Source organism: Delphinapterus leucas, chromosome 12, assembly GCF_059928025.1.
Source record: "Delphinapterus leucas isolate spDelLeu-1000000601 "Yukka" chromosome 12, BTC_Dleu_Yukka2, whole genome shotgun sequence".
In the NCBI taxonomy this organism is placed as follows: Eukaryota; Metazoa; Chordata; class Mammalia; order Artiodactyla; family Monodontidae; genus Delphinapterus; species Delphinapterus leucas.
Window position 1 is genome coordinate 74328042 of NC_143140.1, and position 20654 is coordinate 74348695.

Consider the following 20654-nt stretch of genomic DNA (forward strand, 5'->3'; position numbering starts at 1 on the left):
GGTATAGAGCCCCAAATTTGTAATGACCTCCCGTTTCCTAGGACATACCCTTGTGCTTGCATTTTTTAAATCTTATACATTTTTTTCATTCATTTTTTAAGAAACTTTTTTTTTCTTTTTTAAAGTCATTTTGTTGACGTCACCTGGGTACTAGGGTTGGATAAGACATGGTCCTGTACTGTAAGAGCTTACATTCTCATGGGGAGCTATAGGTTAATAAGTAGTTATAGTACATGTTGGTAAGAAGTGGTGCCTGAGCTGAGTCTTAAAAGATAAATTGAACTAATTAAGTCAGGTAAAGAAAAAAGGGAGGGATGCTACAACTGAAGAGAATAGCATCTTCAAAGGCAGGGAGGCGGATTGAGAACTGGCCAACTGTAAGAACTGAAAGAAAGGAAAAAAAAGAAGAAAAATGTTTTTGAGAGTGAATTGGAGAAAGATAATTCTGCAGGTTGCAATGTGAATCCAGGAGCAGTAGTCCAAATTATAAATAATGAAAATCTGGATAAGTTATTGGCCGGGGGGGGAATAAAGAGAAGGAAGTATAGTTAAGGAAGTGTAATCAATAGGATCAAGGAACAGTTTAATATGAGACAAGAGGGAGAAAACAGAAAATGATTCCTGTTTTGGGCTTTTGTGCTCAGAGGCATGGTGATTCCATTCAAAGAAATGGCTAATACAAGATGAGCAGGTTGGTGGGAAAAGTCAAGGGAAGGCATTGAGATGCTAATGTGATTACTACTTGAAGAAGTTCAATAGCGATTAGATATTCTACCCAAGATTTCAGAAGAAAGGTCAAGGCTGAAAGTAGAATTTTGGAGTTGTCAGTTTGAAAGGAAGAAGTGAAGCCAAAGTAAAATGCTGGATCACCCAGGGGGAATGGATTGCTTAAGAATTAAAACCAAAGGTGGAACCAACCTTTTTTCACCTTTAGTAATCATATTAAATTGGAGTCTGAAGCAGAGACACTTCTGTTATCTTATTACATATAAGGTACATACACATATGTGTAGTAAATGTAAAAATACATGTAATATTCATAATTACTCTCAAACATTTGATTTGAAAGATACTTCACTGCTTATATATGCTTATGTATGAAAATACACCATGAAAAAAATCTTTGTTTTTTTAAACATATCATTTTACTTTTCAGTAGTATTTCTGAGGTATCATTCTAGATACACTGAAATACCAATAAATGATCAATTTTGTTTTTCAGGCACTCTTTCAGCATCAGTGACTTTCTCTAATCTGAAACTTTTTAACCTTTTTCTCTTGAAAGTGTTGATTATTATCTTGATCTCTTTTGTTCTGAAATGGTTGTTTTAAGCCCTCTATAATACTATAGATTATTAAATCTATGTAATTTTTATTTTGCTTTCCCAAAATTGGCTTAAATTGAGCTTGTAATTTTTATTCATTATTTTCATTCAGTTTTTATAGAGCTTCTGGGTAGTAGAAAATTGTTAGCTATAGAATACTAATAATCCTTTTAGATATAAAGGAGAATATTTTCATTGTATACTTTTCAACCTGTTAATTTAAAAAATACCCTGGTGTCATTAGGTGTTAATGTCATAACATCTAACAGTGTCTGCTCAGAAATGGCTTACGGCTCTAAAAGAGGATGTTATTAAATCTGAATATGTATGCAAAAACTCTTCTTTAAAACTGATTTTTCTTTTTCTCAATGTAGCATTATATTCTCTTGTGTTTTTAAATTTTATAAGATATTCTAGGTGTAAAAGGTATTATGTTTAATAAAAGTCTAATTTTCTGTCATTCTGGAATTTAATTCTAGTAAAGCTAGTAAAAAATAATAGATACTATACGTTAGTTAATTTAGAGTAAGAAAAAAAAGTATACCTAATTTTTGAAAACAGTACTATGTCACCGTATTGTCAGAAAATACTTAAGGAAGCCATATGATTGGTACAAAAAAGTGTTCTAGAAAAAATTTAGGCTCAACTGAAGGAATATCTGTTAACATTCAAACTCTAAGTTTCCATATCCACTTGGATATGGAACAACAAAGTGGCTCTCTTATTACTCCTTTCTACATAGACAGCTCAATGTGAAATTTTATTCCTTTGTTTTTGTTGATTAATTTGTTGAACAACACACAGCTAATCATTTAATAGCTAGTAAACAATAAATATTGAGTAAAAGGCAGCTGTCAGAAAGTAGAGTTCTTATGGAGAGCATAAATGTGACATGTTTTGCCAAAAATGTCCTCCATTTTTCATAAATTTAAAGAATGGGTTTAAAGAAAATTTATTTTTAAGAAAAATACAATATATGCAAAGATTTAACAGAGTTGGAAAGTATTAATTTAAAGAAATGTTGATCATACTGCCAGGCACAACTAAGTGTTTTAAGAAAAGGAAAAAAATTAAAACAATTATTTTAAGAGAAGCTGCTTATCAGTTGCATTAAATAGAATTACATTCAAATGTCTGTCATGTCCGTATAGCAAAATAAGAATATTTGGCATTTCTATTTCAAAATACAGATCTTCCTCAACTTACAATGGGGTTATATTCTGATAACCCATCATAAACTGGAAATATAATTTGAAAATACATTTAATACACCTACCCTACTGAACATCACAGCTTAGCCCAGCCTACCTTAAAAGTGCTCAGAACACTTACAGTAGCCCACAGTTGGGCAAAGTCATCTAACACAAAGCCTATTTTATAATAAAGTGTTGAATATCTCATGTAATTTACTGAATAGTGTACTGAAAGTGAAAAATAAAATGGTTGTAAGTGTATCGGTTTTTTACCCTTGTGGTTGCGTGGCTGACTGGGAGCTGTGGCTGCAGCTGCCCAGCATCACGGAGAGTACTATACTGCATATCGCTAGCCTGGGAAAAGATCAAAATTCAAAGTATGGTTTCTACTGAGTTCCTATCACTTTTGCACCATCGTACAAAAACCCCATGAATCAGGGACTGTGTGGACCTCATTTAACATTGCATGTATATTATATAATAGATGTTGAGGAAAATGAAGATGCTGGAACAGCCTCTCTGCCCAGTCAGCCACCTCAGCCGTCATCTTCAACGTATGACCCAAGCAACATGCCATCAAGCAGCTATACTGGAATACAGATTCCTCCCGGTGCCCACGCTCCAGCTAATACCCCAGCAGAAGTGCCTCATAGCACAGGTAGGAAATTGAAGCTTAACAAATTCGAACTCTCCTTTCATAAATAACAACTGCGCTTCTCATATTTGTGCCTCATAATGATGGTCCTAAAGCATGATAAGATCTTTAAGTTCCACTTGAACCCACCAAAAAATTACATCCTTTTCGTTGAAGTTTTAATATTAGTTGTATTTTAATTTTTTAAGAAATGACAAAATATATTTATGTGCAATTGGTTACTATTGACCTTATGTTTTATTAATAAGTAAAGTTCCTGTGCTTTTCGTGTGTGTGGCTGTTTTCTTTTTCTTCCCCTCCCTTTCTTTCCCCTTCACTGTTCAAGAATAGCACTGAGGTGAGTGGGGCTTATTATAGGATGTGTCTGTCAGGTTCCCACTGTGATCGCAAGATTCATTTTTCTTGACTTATTCCCTTAGGACCCTGCCTCCTCCCTCAACATGGGTATTATTGATGAAGGAGCAAGCTTTGAGCACAGAATCTCAATAGCCGTGGATTCACAGACAAGTGAAAGGAGGGGGTTTGGGGTTTGGTGGTTTGGTTTTTTAATATTACAAACGTGTCTAAAAATAAACCACAGAAGTGATACCTGCTATCTTTGAATAAATTAGTACTATATGTCTGTGTTTTCATAGAAAAAAGATCTGACAAAACTAGTCTCCAGGAATAAGTCAATGTCATAATATAAACTTTTGAAAGTTGCAAATACTCTTGTTTACTTGTATTGTTGACAGAGTATAACCCTTACTTCCAAATAGAGGGGCATTTAAAACCATAGTTTAAATAAATCTTAAATTTAATTAATTTTTTTTCCAAAAATTGTTTTTAAACTTTTATCTCAGCATAAGGGTAATCTATGGTAGTAACCTATATATTTCAAAATATTTAATTAATAGAATAAAAGTTGCCTTTGTGCCTTGATTTCTACTATTGTGGTTATTCACCATTACTTCATTGACTTTCAAATTTTCAGCCTCAGTTTACCCAAACCATTTAGGTTATTTTGCATGAGTTGAACAACATTTAAGAGTTTTCTGTTTTGACCCTTGTAGCAGCAATTATGATTAGTTTCTTTCCTCCTATTTTAAAGCTTTCAACTTCATATCATCTACAAATAATGCAAACATTTTTGTAAGCATATTGATGAACATGATAATTTTAACACTGATCTCTTTAGTATCATCATTCTGTATATTTTACCCTGCGTGACTTTTCATTGCTTTAAGGTCTGTGTGATAGAATTAATAAACCAATTCCCATTAGTTTTGTAAGTAAAATTTCATGGAACACTGTTTTAAATATTTTATTATCTTTTGGGAATATTCAGTATTTCCAGGGTAGAATGAAGTAAGCAAAACCAGCTACATATTTAGATGTATTTGCCTTTGATAAATACTGCTCAAGTTATACTATTGGTAGTAAGTTTAAAAACTGACCAAGACCCTCCAACACAAGCATCTTTACAGAAGCGTGAAGTGAGAATAAAATACACTTGGGAGTCACATAGTATTAGTAATTAGTTTCTACTCCTTGCTAAACCACAAACTCAACTGTACTCAGTTCCCGACTGAGGTTATTCTCTCTTTGAAAATGAAATTAATCATACTTCTCATAGTTGTTTCAATTATTAAAGGGGAAGAAGTATGAAAGTTGACTACTATGCCTAACACAAAATCAGTGTTCAGCAAATTAGCTTCCTTTTCCTTTTTTTTTTCCTTTTTCTTTTCCCATATATTTTATTACAGAATTTTTTTTTTTTAAGATGTTGGGGGTAGGAGTTTATTTATTTATTTTGGGTTGTGTTGGGTCTTCGTTTCTGTGTGAGGGCTTTCTCTAGTTGCGGCAAGTGGGGGCCACTCTTCATCGCGGTGCACGGGCCTCTCACTATCACAGCCTCTCTTGTTGCGGAGCACAGGCTCCAGATGCGCAGGCTCAGTAGTTGTGGCTCACGGGCCTAGTTGCTCCGTGGCATGTGGGATCCTCCCAGACCAGGGCTCGAACCCGTGTCCCCTGCATTTGCAGGCAGATTCTCAACCAGTGTGCCACCAGGGAAGCCCATATTACAGAATATTGAGTAGAGTTTCCTTTGCTATACAGTAGGTCCTTGTTGGTTATCTTTTTTTTTTTTGACATCTTTATTGGAGTATAATTGCTTTACAGTGTTGTGTTAGTTTCTGCTTTATAATAAAGTGAATCAGCTATATGTATATATATATACATCCCCATATCCCCTCCCTCTTGTGTCTCCCTCACACCCTCCCTATCCCACCCCTCTAGGTGGTCACAAAGCACCAAGCTGATCTCCCTGTGATATGCGGCTGCTTCCCACTAGCTATCTATTTTACATTTGGTAGCGTATATATGTCAGTGCTGCTCTCTCACTTCGTCCCAGCTTACCCTTCCCCCTCCCTGTGTCCTCAGGTTCGTTCTCTACGTCCACATCTTTATTACTTTCGTGCCCCTAGGTTCATCAGAACCATTATTTTTTTCTTAGATTCCGTATATATGTATTAACATACAGTATTTGTTTTTCTCTTTCTCACTTCACTCTGTATGACAGACTCAGTGTCCATCCACCTCACTACAAATAACTCAATTTCGTTTCTTTTTATGGCTGAGTAATAGCCCATTGTATGTATGTGCCACGTTTTCTTTATCCATTCATCTGTCGATGGACACTTAGGTTGCTTCCATGTCCTGGCTATAGTAAATAGTGCTGCAGTGAACATTGTGGTACATGACTCATTTTGAATTATCGTTTTCTCGGGGTATGTACCCAGAAGTGGGATTGCTGGGTCGTATGGTAGTTCTATTTTTAGTTTTTTAAGGAACCTCCATACCGTTCTCCATAGTGGCTTTATCAATTTACATTCCCACCAACAGTGCAAGAGGGTTCCTTTTTCTCCACACCTCTTCAGCATTTATTGTTTGTAGAATTTTTGATGATGGCCATTCTGACTGGTGTGAGGTGATACCTCATTGTAGTTTTGATTTGCATTACTCTAATGATAGTGATGTTCAGCATTCTTTCATGTGTTTGTTGGCAATCTGTATATCTTCTTTGGATAAATGTCTCTTTAGGTCTTCTGCCCATTTTTGGATCGGGTTGATTGTTTTTTCGATATTGAGCTGCATGAGCTGTGTGTATATTTTGGAGATTAATCCTTTGTCATTTGCTTTGTGTGCAAATATTTCTCCCATTGTGAGGGTTGTCTTTGTCTTGTTTATGGTTTCCTTTGCTGTACAAAAGCTTTTAAATTTCATTAGGTCCCATTTGTTTAGTTTTGTTTTTATTTCCATTTTTGCATCTATGTTCATCAGTGATGTTGGTCTGTAATTTATTTTGTGACATCTTTGTCTGGTTTTGGTATCAGGGTGATGGTGGCCTCATAGAATGAGTTTGGGAGCGTTCATCTCTCTGCTGTATTTTGGAAGAGTTTGAGAAGCATAGGTGTTAGCCCTTCTCTAAATGTTTGATAGAATTCGCCTGTGAAGCCATCTGGTCCTGGGCTTTTGTTGGTTGGAAGATTTTTCATCACAGTTTCAATTTCAGTGCTTGTGATTGGTCTGTTTATATTTTCTATCTCTTCCTGGTTCAGTCTTGGAAGGTTGTGCTTTTCTAAGAATTTGTCTATTTCTTCCAGGTTGTCCATTTTATTGGCATATAATTGCTTGTAGTATTCTCTCATGATCCTCTGTATTTCTGCAGTGTCAGTTGTTACTTCTCCTTTTTCATTTCTAATTCTATTGATTTGAGGCTTCTCGCTTTTTTTCTTGATTAGTCTGGCTAATGTTTTATCAATTTTGTTTATCTTCTCAAAGAACCAGCGTTTTAGTTTTATTGATCTTTGCTATCGTTTTCTTCTTTTCTTTTTTATTTATTTCTGATCTGATCTTTATGATTTCTTTCCTTCTGCTAACTTTGGGGTTTTTTTTGTCCTTCTTTCTCTAATTGCTTTAGTTGTAAGGTTAGGTTGTTTATTTGAGATTTTTCTTGTTTTGAGGTAGGATTGTATTTCTGTTGACTTCTCTCCGAGAACTGCTTTTGCTGCATCCCATAGGTTTTGGGTGGTTGTGTTTTCTTTGTCATTCATTTCTAGGTATTTTTTCGTTTCCTCTTTGATTTCTTCAGTGATCTCTTCGTTATTGAGTAGTGTATTGTTTAGCCTCCATGTGTTTGTATTTTTTACAGATTTTTTCCTGTAATTGCTATCTAGTCTTATAGGGTTGTGGTCGGAAAAGATACCTGATATGATTTCAGTTTTCTTATATTTACCAAGGCTTGATTTGTGACCCAAGATATGGTCTATTCTGGAGAATGTTGCATGAGCACTTGAGAAGAAAGTGTATTCTGTTGCTTTTGGATGGGAATGTCCTATAAATGTCAATTAAGTCCATCTTGTTTAATGTGTCATTTAAAGCTTGTGTTTCCTTATTTTCATTTTGGATGATCTGTCCATTGGTGAAAGTGGTGTGTTAAAGTCCCCTACTATTATTGTGTTCCTGTCGATTTCCCCTTTTATGGCTGTTAGCATTTGCCTTATGTATTGAGGTGCTCCTATGTTGGATGCATAAATATTTACCATTGTTATATCTTCTTCTTGGATTGATCCCTTGATCGTTATGTACTGTCCTTCTTTGTCTCTTGTAATAGTGTTTATTTTAAAGTCTATTTTGTGTGATATGAGAATTGCTACTCCAGCTTTCTTTTGATTTCCATTTGCATGGAATATCTTTTTCCATCCCCTCACTTTCTGTCTGTATGTTCCCTAGGTCTGTAATGGGTCTCTTGTAGACAGCATATATATGGGTCTTGTTTTTGTATCCATTGAGCCAGTCTGTGTCTTTTGGTTGGAGCATTTAATCCATTTCAATTTAAGGTAATTATCGATATGTATGTTCCTATTACCATTTTCTTAATTTGGGGGGGTTTGTTATTATAGGTCTTTTCCTTCTCTTGTGTTTCCTGCCTAGAGAAGTTCCTTTAGCATTTGTTGTAAAGCTGGTTTGGTGGTGCTGAATTCTCTTAGCTTTTGCTTGCTGTAAAGGTTTTAATTTCTCCATCGAATCTGAATGAGATCCTTGCTGGGTAGAGTAATCTTGGTTGTAGGTTTATCCCTTTCTTCACTCTAAATATGTCCTGCCACTCCCTTCTGGCTTGCAGAGTTTCTCCTGAAAGATCAGCTGTTAACTTTATGGGGATTCCCTTGTATGTTATTTGTTGCTTTTCTCTTGCTGCTTTTAATATTTTTTATTTGTATTTAATTTTTGATAGTTTGAGTAATATGTGTCTGGCATGTTTCTCTTGGGGTTTATCATATATGGCACTCTCTGCGTTTCCTGGATTTGATTGACTATCTCCTTTCCCATGTTAGGGAAGTTTTCAACTATAATCTCTTCAAATATTTTCTCAGACCATTTCTTTTTTCTTCTTCTTCTGGGACCCCTGTCATTCGAATGTTGGTGCATTTAATGCCCTCCCAGAGGTCTCTGAGACTGTCCTCAATTCTCTTCATTCTTTTTTCTTTATTCTGCTCCCTGGCAGTTATTCCACCATTTTATCTTCCAGCTCACTTATCGGTTCTTCTGCTTCAGTTATTCTGCTATTCATTCGTTCTAGAGTATTTTCAGTTTCAGTTATTGTGTTGTTCATCACTGTCTGTTTGCTCTTTAGTTCTTCTAGATCTTTGTTAAATGTTTCTTGTATTTTCTCCATTCTGTTTCCCGGATTTTGGGTCATGTTTACTATGATTACTCTGAATTCTTTTTCGGGTAGGTTGCCTAATCATCTTCATTTATTTGGTCTTGTAGGTTTTTACCTTGCTTCTTCATCTGTAACATTTTTTTTTGTCATTTCCATTAAAAAAAATTTTTTTTGATGGGTGGGGCTTTATTCCTGTCTTACTGGTTGTTTGGCCTGAGGCGTCCAGCACTGGAGTTTGCAGGCAGTTGGATAGAGCTGGGTCTTGGTGTTCAGAGGAGGACCTCTGGGAGGCCTTACTCTGATGAATATTTCTTGGGATCTGAGGTTCTCTGTTAGTCCAGTGGGTTGGACTTGGAGCCCCCACCACAGGAGCTGGGGCCTGACCTCCAGCCTGGGAGTGAAGATCCGGCAAGCTGCATGGCACAGCAAAGAAAAAAAAAAAAGGGAGGTCAGGGGAACAAGCCAAAGAGAGAGAACAATAACAAACTATAAAGAATAAAATAAATTTAGAAAAATAAAAGCTTTATTAGGAAAAATAGAAATGTAAATGAATCAACAACAGTGAATCCACAAGATGAAACAGAACCCCAATCTAAACGAGGAGAAAAAAAAAAGCCTTTGTATGGGGCAGAATTTAGGCGGGGGTGGAACTTAGGCAGGGGCGGGGTTTAGGGCAGGGCAGGGCCTAGGCGGGTGGGGGGGTGAAGTTTGAGCGTGAGGCGGGGCCTAGGCTCAGGACCCAGCTGGAAAAGGCCCTGGGGACGGGGCTTCTGCTTAGGACGTGAAGGGAAGGCGAGAGGCAGCATGTACAAAGGAGGGCCTCTGGAGTGTGGAGTTCCGGAGTTTGGAGGTAGGGCCTGGGTGAGCGTGTGGGAGTGGGGCTTGGGCTCTGCACGGCAGGAGGTTGGCTCCGCGGGCAGAGGATTAGGCCCAAGAGCCCAGCAGGCTCCCCTGTAGCTAAGTGGACAGGGAAAGCTCTGGCCCCGTTCCCTTCTGTTCCTCTGAGTACCCCCCCGCCATTCCCCCCCAGGGTCTCCCCCATCCCCACGGGACCCCTAACCGTGTGTGGGTCACTGGGTTTAGGAACTCCTCCCTTCCCCCAGCCACCCCTCAGGGGTGCTGGTTCCAGAGGTCCAGCCTTTACTTTTGCTCCCCCTTCCCTCCCTCCCGCTCTGTCAGGACCCGCATGGCTGGAGGGGGCCTTGGTGGGCAGAGGATCAGGCCCAGGATCTCAGCAGGTTCCTGGGGGCCCAAGTGGGCAGGATAAACCTGGCCACGCTCCCTTTTGATCCTCTGCCCTCCCAGTGGTTCCCCAGTTTCTCCCTTCTGGCGTGGGATCCCTTCCCCTCCCCCAGCCCCCCCCAGGGGCGCCAGTCCCTCCCACCTCCACTTCTCCTCCCCCTTCACTACCCCCCCACGCCCCACGTCCTACCCGGTCACTGGGGGTTCCTGCCGTCCCCTTAGGTGTCCGTGGTCCTCCACAGGTGCCTGGTACGTGCCTTAGTTGTGCTTCCTTTTTTTTAATGTTCCTTCCTATTTCTGTGCCAAAGAAAGGGTATTTAATAGGAAGTTAATGAACACTTAAAATCATTTTGTGAATCAAGAAAAGTGTCACTGTTGGGGTAGGACATTGACCTTACAAAAAGATTGCCTAAGGGCTATTGCTCAGACAGTGTATCTTAGGGCAGAGTTGTGGTATAGGCCCATATACATATATTTTATATGTAGGCATACTGTGTGTATATATGAGAGGGAAAATATGCTTGTAGTAGGAGGGTTGTAATAGGTTGAACCAAACAAAGTGTCTTTTTGTACAACAAAAGTGATAAAATATTAGTAGTTTCATATGTTCAAGCTAATAGACTCCTGCTCAGAATATCCACACATGAAGATAGATATCAGGAGGTAGTCTATTTCTGTTAGGAAGTTTTCTGGCATGAACAGTTCATTTTGATCCATTTAAATCTGGCATGAGCCTTATTTTTTTTTTTTTCACTCTCTTATGTTCTTCAGAGTGGGACATAAAACTAAAAACCTTGGAACTGCTTTAGGGCATCAGGTGTACTTTCTTATAGACTTAGCATTTAAATAATTATCATAGCTATTTCATAAACTTATTCTAACAGAGCTATATTAGATATTGCTATCCCTACTTTACAAACTAAAGAAATTAAGCAGTTATCCAAAAAAAATACACATAAAAACATACCTAATTAGTAACAGTACTAGAATTTGAATCCAAGTCTTTTGGATTTCATGTTTTTGGCACCTCCCTTCTGTTTCCCTTCCACGGAACTAAAGTTCTATCAAATCAAAACCTACATTTCTCATAATATTTTTCCTCTTAAGGTTGGCTTGAGATATGGGAATCTCCTCTTTGCTGGCAGATTTTTTTTTCTATTATATTTAAAACAGTAAAAAAAAAATAGTTCATAGTTGCCTAATAGAAAGTGAAATAACATTTTTAGTTTATAAATATAGCAGATGTTTCCCCTTTTACTCGCTTTAAGAATGATTTACTTTCTCTCATATAAAGGTCCAGGATGCACTTTTATCAAAGGGAAATCCTTAAGATAGCTGAAAAGAATAGTATGTACTAATATACAGTTTTTAGTTCTTCCACAGAAAAGCAGAGGGTGCAAGGAGGGCGGGGATAGTGATTGTTTGAACAGCCAAGTGTTTACCTCTTTGTGGTTTTACCACTGTGTAATATCAGATAGAGGCAACACAGCCTATGGTTTTTTCTTTCTCTTGAAACATGCTTTTCACAGTCTGTAAATATTGAAGATGTCAGTGATAAATCTAAATAGATTAAAAGAGTTATTTTAGAATTAATGCTAGCCTTTTAATTATAAATGCAGCTCACCTCATAAGTAAATCCAAAGCTTAGCTCTTTTATTGTTGTTCTTTTAAGTGACAGAAGTACTGCATTTGAATTCTGCTGTACAGCTTTCAAAGTGGTTAATATTCTGGCCTAACCATTTCTATCAGTGCTATTTTCCATGACTATTCTGAGGTTTATTTAACCCAATCTTCTTACATTTGCTTACAGTGTTCCTCATAGTTAGCATGTCTTTCTCTTTCTCTGCCTCTTCAAATGCCACTGACCTTCAGGGTTCTGTTTAATTAATACTTTTTACAACATCTTCTAGAGTTTTCTAACTAACACCCATTTCTCCCTTTTCAGAATCCCCACACCACATAGTCAGGAGAACAATTTAGTACTTAAATAGAAATCATATAGCATTTAATTCTTGAATATATATTAATCTCATCAAATAGCCTGTGTAACAACCATCCGCTAAAAAATTAACCAGAAGTTACTTGTTAACATTTCTTTTTGTTAAGTAATAGAAAGAAAGAAATTTCTAACACAGTTCTGCTTTCCCCCAGGAATGTTTTTATGGTGACATCATTCCAACATACTGTAGTCCAGGGGGCTGCAATCCATTCAATAATTGACAATTGAAATCTTTCCAAATCAAGAAAGAAGGAGAATTAACTAGATTTGGGCATTTCAAAAAATAAATAACATAAACTAAAAACCATTTTTACTGATTTAACAGATATTTATGCACTTAGTTGAACCTGTATGCTAGGCCCCCGTGGGAACATGTCATGATGGCTGCCAAGAACACAGGCCTTGGTCCCTGGGCGTGGAAACAAATGAGAAGCAGCATCTTCTGACTGCTGCATGAGGCGTGTTGAGCAGCCTGTGCTGTCTGTTCAAGTCTTGGTTGAATGACTGTGACCAGAGTTCTTAATAAAATGCAGATTACCTGTGTTTTTCTTTTAATATTGCTCAAGTAAAATTTTACTACATAAGTAAATTATTTCTCTGTAAATTCTGTTTTGTTCTTGTTAAATAATATTACCTACTTAATTAATCATCTGGAGATGTACAAATAAGCATTTAAAAATTAATGCAGGAGGCTGACCAAAGAAAGTATGCCTTCTCCATAGAGAAAAGGGTTTGTTAGGAGAATTTTAATTTAGGCAGAAGCACAAATTACTTAGTAAGGAATGGCACTGATACCCAGATTGTGAGATGGTTGTCAACTTATCCTCTTTTCTAAAGATCTGTGTGAAGAATATATATAGTCACCTACCTGTGTTTTTATGCTCAGCTGCTTCAAATCACTGGACTTCACCAGGTAGTCTCAAGAGCCCTCTCAAATCTTGCATTCTAACTTTAAAAAATATATGTTATGTAAATTATGTGCCTTTGAAAGTTCAAGTTTTATGGGGAGAATTATGTCATATGTTTACAGTTTAATATAGTTTGTTAGTATTTATCAAAATCAAGCAAAAGATAGACATTGAATTGGTCAGTTTAAATTTGTATGTCTCCTGACTTTGCAGTTATACTTCGGTAATTTTTTCCTGTAAATATATTCATGCATATATATGTATACAGTGTATAAAAATATTCATGTAGTATTAGCTTTAGCAACAAAAGTTTGGAAACAACGTAAATGTTCGTCAGTAATGGATAGCATTATAAATTGTGGTTCATGCATGGAATGGAACACTATGTAGCCATTAAAAAGAACAAGGAGGATTAGGGACTTCCCTGGCGGTCCATGGCTTAAGACTTTGCCTTGCAGTGCAGGGGGTGCAGGTTCAATCCCTGGTCGGGGAGCTAAGATCCCACATGCCTCATGGCCAAAAAACCAAAGCATGAAACAGAAGCAGTGTTTTAACAAATTCAATAAAGATTTTAAAATGGTCCACATCAAAAAAAAAAGGTGGATTTAAATATATTTAACTGGAATTATTGCTAAGGCGTATTAAGTGAAAAATGCACAGAATCGTACAGTATGCAGACATATTACCACTGGCAAAACATACATACCAAATAATGCACTCTCCATAGAGAAATGAGTTTGTCCGGAGGGTTTTGATTTAGGCTAGAACACAAATTTCTTAGCAAAGTACATTTATTTCCTTGCACACACACACATGCCTGGACACACACGTTTGTATGTGCATAGAAGGGTATCCTAAAACTAGTGATAGCCCTCAAGTGACCTGGAATAGGAATGAGAGGCAGGCTTTTCACCGTTTTTTTTTCTCTGTCTCTCTCTTTTTTTTTTTTTTGTACTATTTAAAATTTGTACTTGACTTTTCATCCATACCCCTTTGTACTGTTAAAATTTTTGTTAGTTCAATTTTTAGTTTAAAAAGTAAGACTTTCATGACTTAATAGCACCAAGCCTGTAAAGTGAAACTAGTTTGTCCTAAGACAAACTTAAATGAGATAAAATAGTATATATTTAAACCATTTTTTTTCCTTTGGATAGGGATTGAGAAGATCCTTCACACTCAAGACTTCATAGCTGTAGAATATATTTCAGAGCTTCAGTCAACCTTTGTGAAACCATAGCTCTAGAACTCTCATTGGCTATGTATCCGTGACCCTGAAAACTTCACAATTTGTTTTCTCCCTCTCTTCTGTTCCCGTCTTCTTGTCCTAGTGTCTATCCTACTTTACCTTTACTACAGATTGCCTATTCAGATTTAACCTCTTAGCTTAGGGCAGAAGAATCCTCTTAGCTTAGGGCAGTCCGTTCATCAAGAGCAATCAACTTTTCCTGTTCATTTGCTTTCTTGTTAATTGAGTCACCTAAGTCTCTTTTGGGAAGTTTCAACAATTTATGTTAATTTTTTAGATGATTAATAATCTTCAACTCTAGTATATTACTTAGTATTAGTCAAGAATGCTAGTTATCCACTGAATATGACAGTCATGACAGGTTCTAATAGGAAGTCAAAACTAATTGCTTATTGGATATATAAAAATATTATCTTAAAAACATAAACTGGAAAACTGGAATATATAATTTATAATTTCATTCATAGTGATGAAATGGGACTCATCCCATAAGTTAAACTAAATCATAATTATATCCCACCTTATCCCCAAAATTAATTAATTATTTAAGAAATTAAAAGGTAGGAAGGGAGTCTGTTACTTCTACAGATATTAGGTAAGCTTTACTTGAGAAGCAACTTGAAGTATTAGACATGATAGAAAATGCAAAATACATAATAAGAAATGTGTGGCCAATACATGTGTGTAAACACTCAAAATGTATTTTTCTGCATATTTCCTATAGCAGCCTCCACCGTCAAATAAGTATATCAAATTTCAGTTCATTAAGGTTTCAAGAAAGTAATTAAGTGAAGTAATGAAATTCCTCCATGATCCTTTGAGCACTTTCCTAGAATGTAATTGAGAGGTGTAACACTTTTATACCCATTTATGGTTTTCTGATTTGCAGGTGTAGCAAGTAACACTATCCAGCCTACTCCACAGACTATTCCGGCCATTGATCCTGCACTTTTCAATACAGTTTCCCAGGGTAAGTCAGCTGTTTTATGAGATATAGTGTTTCTGCTGTTTGGGGGCGTTGTTTTGTACTTTTATCTTAGGAGTGCAGTGTATTTGAATGTCTAGGTAATTTGAAACACATTTCTTTGAATGCCTTTATTCACTAGATTCTCCAGTAAACCAAGATTGTTTCTTATTATCAAAAATACCTAAATCCAAAGGCATTCTCTCTCTTTTTTTTTTATCTTTTCAACTTCTTTTTTTTTTCCCCCACTTGGTTGTTCTGTTTGTTAAATTTGGTCATTCTTATTCAGAGTTTTCTTCATGTGTCTGCTGAGATTAGTCCTTTTATATTTAGAATGAAGATGTTGATTGATTATTTTCAGTAGATGTTATTGAATTTCCCCCGATACTATGTCTGCAGGTCTGTTTCTCACTTGATTTTTCTGTTCTCCCCTGTGAGTGGGAACAGGCCATTCAGCTTCCTCCTGCATCTCAGCCATGGATGAGGAGATCTTTTCTTGGAGAGGGATGGCAAAGGGTGTACCACACATACCTTGTCCGTCCTAGTTCTGTCCAGGAAGTTAATTCCACAATTTTAGAGAGACATTCTCTATCTTTTTTGCCTAGGGCCTCATGTGAGAGATGGGAAGCCATTAAGGCTGAGGGTGTACAGGTATGCAGAGGTTGATAGAGGGGGGAAGGATGTGAGACTAGTGCAGATAATTGTTTTAGACTGACTCAGTAAAGATTCCCCCAGTCCCACTCCTCGTACAGCTAGACCCTCTCTGAAGTTTCTCTGGATAGGCTCCCCAGTTGCCTCCTATATTACATGTTCTGAGTTGGGATTTTTTTTGACACTGTTTTATCTAACAGCATACCTTCACTTAATTTCTACTTTTCTAGAAGTTTCTTTAAATCTCTTGTCAATTATCCTTTCCAGTTTTTACACTCTTTTCTCTTCTCTGCTTTTCCTTCAGTTTTAGAATTTTATTTCCTTTTGTTTTACCTTATCATTTTAATATAGTTTCAGAAGGAAAAATAGTCAATTATGTATGCTTAGTCTACCATCTAGAACTAGAACCCTGGAATTCTTTACCCAACCAAACTGTCAGGTATGAAGACAAAATAAATATTATTAAATATGTAAGGATTCTGAAGTTTTGCCTACCATACACCATTTCTAAGGAAGTTATCAGAAGAAGTTACTCCATCAAGAAAAGAATGATAACCAAGAAAAGAAATATGAGATATAAGAAATGGTGAAATTAATCTTAGGTCACCTAAAGAAAAAGTCCACTGACAGCTTTTCCATAGGCTTGAAAAGCAATTGCTTTAAAATTAGAACAGAACATCAGAGCTCCCCTCCTTTAAGAAAAATCAAGCGGATTCTATGCAATACATAGAATAAGAAGCTGTAGAATGGGAAAGAAATGGATAAGAAGCTGTAGAATTCCTTTCCCAAGAAGAATGAAAATATCCAAGAAAACATTTTAAATCGTACAAGTAGTTTCAAGTAAGAAGCAAACTGAAATATGCCATGATTTTGAGCAATAATAGAATTATGAAATATAAGAAAAGGGATTTTGTTTGACTTGGACACAAAGAACATTCTCCTTGCAATGGCATAGGCTTATCACAAACAGAATACTTTATTCAGGGCAGAATATAAATCATCACTGACAAGTGAAGGTAGAGAGATATTTCTGGAAGTTGAAAGGTGGAATAAAAGAAAGCTGTTATTAGGATGAGTGTCCAGAAGTGAAATGTTGTGATTTTTTTCTAGAGTTGATGGAATGAGAAATAGAAGACAAAAGTAAGCAACTAAGCAGTTTAAAAGCACTAATAAATTTAGAAGGAGACAGGGCAGGAGAGGATAGTGAGATAAATTCTTTACCTTTCATAGCAGAGTGTCAGTAGATAAAGCCTAAAAACTGATAAATCAAGAAATGGTGGTATAAGCTTATCAACTGGGGTTAGGGAAGTAACCTAGAGAAAACAAAAAATAGAAATAATTCAAAAGTGAAGTGGGCAGGGGCAAGGCAGATGACTTATTTAAGTGTATGAGTTATGTTAAGTTTATTCTACTTTTCCTGGTTTTATTAAAAGCAGATAAGTTATAAAACCTAAAATCAAGAGCTGCAATGGCCTTTGAATCCTGAAAGGCCTAGTTTAAGAGTATGTGTATGGGGCTTCCCTGGTGGCACAGTGGTTGAGAGTCCGCCTGCTGATGCAGGGGATACGGGTTTGTGCCCCAGTCCGGGAAGATCCCACATGCCACGGAGCGGCTAGGCCTGTGAGCCATGGCCGCTGAGCCTGCGCATCCAGAGCCTGTGCTCCGCAATGGGAGAGGCCACAGCAGTGAGAGCCTCGCGTACCGCAAAAAAAAAAAAAAAGAGTCTGTGTATGTTTCATGGGGGAACATAGTGCTAAGGTAAGAAGAGTAAAGAAACTATAATAAACTAGCAAATTACCCAAGAACATAGTGGAAAATGTCTGTTAGTAGACAGATAACCTGCCCAGTAAATACTATATTCCTCTGTTAAACTTGTTTTCCAGATTCCTCTCTACAGTCCCATGTACCTGTAAAAGCTCTCCCTAAAATATGATGTGAAAATATCAGAAGCAGACTAGAGAGAACAGTGAAACAGAATAAAGAATCCAGAAATCAGGCCACACAGTATGGGAATTAAAATAATGACAAAAGTGGCATTTGGAACAGTGTGGCAAGAAAAACAAAACATCAAAACTGATGTTAGAAAAAATATATATTAGATATTATCCCCTAATTCCTGTATCTCATTTGGTTGTATCTTAACAGGTTAGACTAATGAAAAGTAATGAATTGCATACAGCAAAAGATTTCCTCTCCCCATTATGTTGTTAAAATGCAACTAATAGACCAGGAGGAAATCAATACTTATAAAGAATTACTGTTCAGAGCATATATAAAGAGCTCCTGCAAATAAATAAATAAAACTTAACTCAATAGGGAAAAAAACCAGAGAAATAAACATAGGGAATTATTTGTATGCTGTTGGTGGGAATATAAATTGGTGAAGCCTTCTTCAGTAGCATTCTGTCACTGTCAGAATTGCAAATTTTTTTTGACTCAGCTATTCCACTTTTGGGAATCTATCTTAGAGAAATATTTAGACATGAGCACAAAATGTATTTACAAGGATATTTTATTTCAGCATCACTTGTATTAGTAGAAAACAATTTTAAATGTCTATTAATGAGAAATTATGGCCCATCTGTCCTATGGAATACTGTGCACATATTAAAAAAGGTTAAATACTTTTATAGTGAATTTGTGGCTCACTCTGAAGAGGAGAATGGAATTGGGAAGGTAGGTATTTGAAGTTCAGTATTTACTTTTTTAACTTGTATATACCTGATAGTATTAGAGTGCGAATAACAACTTACTTCTTAAAGGTTTTTTAAAAATTAAATAGAATATATGAAAAATATTTAGCATGGTTCGTGACATAGTAATATTCTGCCCCTAATCATTACTATTGCTGTTGCCATTATTAAGTGATGTGTCCTGGTGATGCCTGGATTTAAGGGATCAGTACTGTACTTTATATTTACCTCCAAGATTTACTTCAGGGAATCAGATGATTCCCATATGATTTTGCCTATGCTTTCCATTCAAGTCAGAGGATAATTGAGTACACTAGGATCAGATTATCCAAGGTCCTTCACATGAATTTCTAGGTAAGTAGGAAAAAATCTCTAAAGGCCCATTTCGGAAATATTTACAATTAAGTATTCCATCTTCTGTCAAGGTTAGATAAATCAACCTTGGAAACAGATGCTTCTAGCAACTGAGCATGCAGGGATTTCTCTTTATACCAAATAATGTTACCTTTGATCCAGTGCTGACCCAGGCTCTTTCCCCCGGAATAGAGAACTTAACTGATGGCTCTACCTCTCCTCTGCCCGGTTCTTGTCCTGCCCTATGAAGGGGAGAAGCAGCTCTGTGATAAAGACAGTCTTCTTGAAGGCATCTGGAACTTATAAGCACAGATTGCAAAAAAGAGATATTAAATTAGACAACTTCTCTAATTCTTTTTTTTTTTTTTAACGGTTGGATTAGCTGTATGTGATAGAAAAAAAAAACAGCTTTCATTTAGGTGCATTAAGTAATAGTTACTATTTTGAATATAAAATCAGATAAACTGAAATCGAACAGTTGTTCTCTTCCTGAAATGTGTTTTCCTTTGTTATGTCTTTTTTACTTTCTCTATTTAGTTTTTAAATGCTAATTTAAAAGAATCCTAACTAGGAAGCAGATTTTATTTTTATTTAATTTAAAATTTTAATTCATGTGTTTTATTATTAATGACTTATAGATAATATTTTTAAAGGAAAGAAAGCTTGAAATATTATAAAATAGCAAAAGTAAGTATTTGACATGGCTTTTTAAGTTATTTATATATTTATATATATATTATATATTTATGTAGAATATTTTTATATATTCTACATAAATATATATTTACTTATAAATATTTATATATTTAATTGGTAAAAATAAATCTTAACATCTATATAAATTTGTAAATTACATTTTGCATCTAAGTTGGTTCTTATCATCTAGTTATTACATTTTATAAGATAGTTACATAATTTGTCATACATGCTGTAAGCTATATATTATGTATCTGTAATTATAGTTTTCTAAGATATTCATTTTATAAATATTGAAATTGTTATACCATAAAAATTGCAATATTTGTGTTTTTAAATAGTTTTATCACTAGTAGATAAGTTTAGTTTATAAAAACTAAAATAGTAATGGAGTTCTTACTACTATACACATTTTTATCTTATTAATAAATAAGTGATATGCCAGCAAAACAGTGTTAAAGCTGATGCTGTAAAAAATAAAATTAGTCTGGAGCATTAGGGCTTTCCTCCAGCAAGTCCAGTAAATTCTGGATAGATGTCTTACATATTTAAACATTGCCTGGAGATAGAAGAATAGACTCTTAAAGCACAAAGTGAGTAGTATTAAGGTAAACTTAATTTTCATAGATGTCTCACTCACCTAGATAATATGTCTCACTCACCTAGATAATAGTATACATCTAGGTGACTAGAGCCTCTCAGTATACTTTGAAAAAACATTGATGAATCTTTCAGTAAAAAAAAATAAGTGTGCCTGACTAAATTGTCAAAAGAACTGCAGGACAGTTGTTTTTTAGGTTTAATGGGTAACAAATGCCAAGTCACTAAAATACTAAAAATAAAACTGTGGAGAAACTGTTTTTTGTTTTTTAAATATATAATTACATTTTACTAGTTTATTCATTTGTATTTCTTACGTTTAGGCAAGACCAGAATTCAGGGAAATTAAAATAAGTTCTGTTAAAATTGGAATGTGTAATCTCTGATTCACAACAGTAAGGACCAACTCTTAATATAAGCTTTA

The 20654-nt window shown here is 35.8% G+C and overlaps 1 protein-coding gene across 3 annotated transcripts in view; it reads left to right on the top strand.

The window, feature by feature from the left end:
- VTA1 (vesicle trafficking 1) overlaps window positions 1–20654 on the top strand; it is a 72965-nt gene that overhangs the window by 42269 nt on the left and 10042 nt on the right. For 2 of the 3 annotated variants that reach the window (XM_022557952.2, XM_089922060.1), the window contains 2 exons: window positions 3003–3176; window positions 15162–15242. In XM_022557952.2, coding sequence (XP_022413660.1) covers window positions 3003–3176; window positions 15162–15242 — 255 coding nt within the window. Of the gene's footprint in view, window positions 1–3002; window positions 3177–15161; window positions 15243–18520; window positions 18564–20654 lie in introns of all 3 variants that reach the window. The other variant, XM_089922059.1, reaches the window with a different exon arrangement.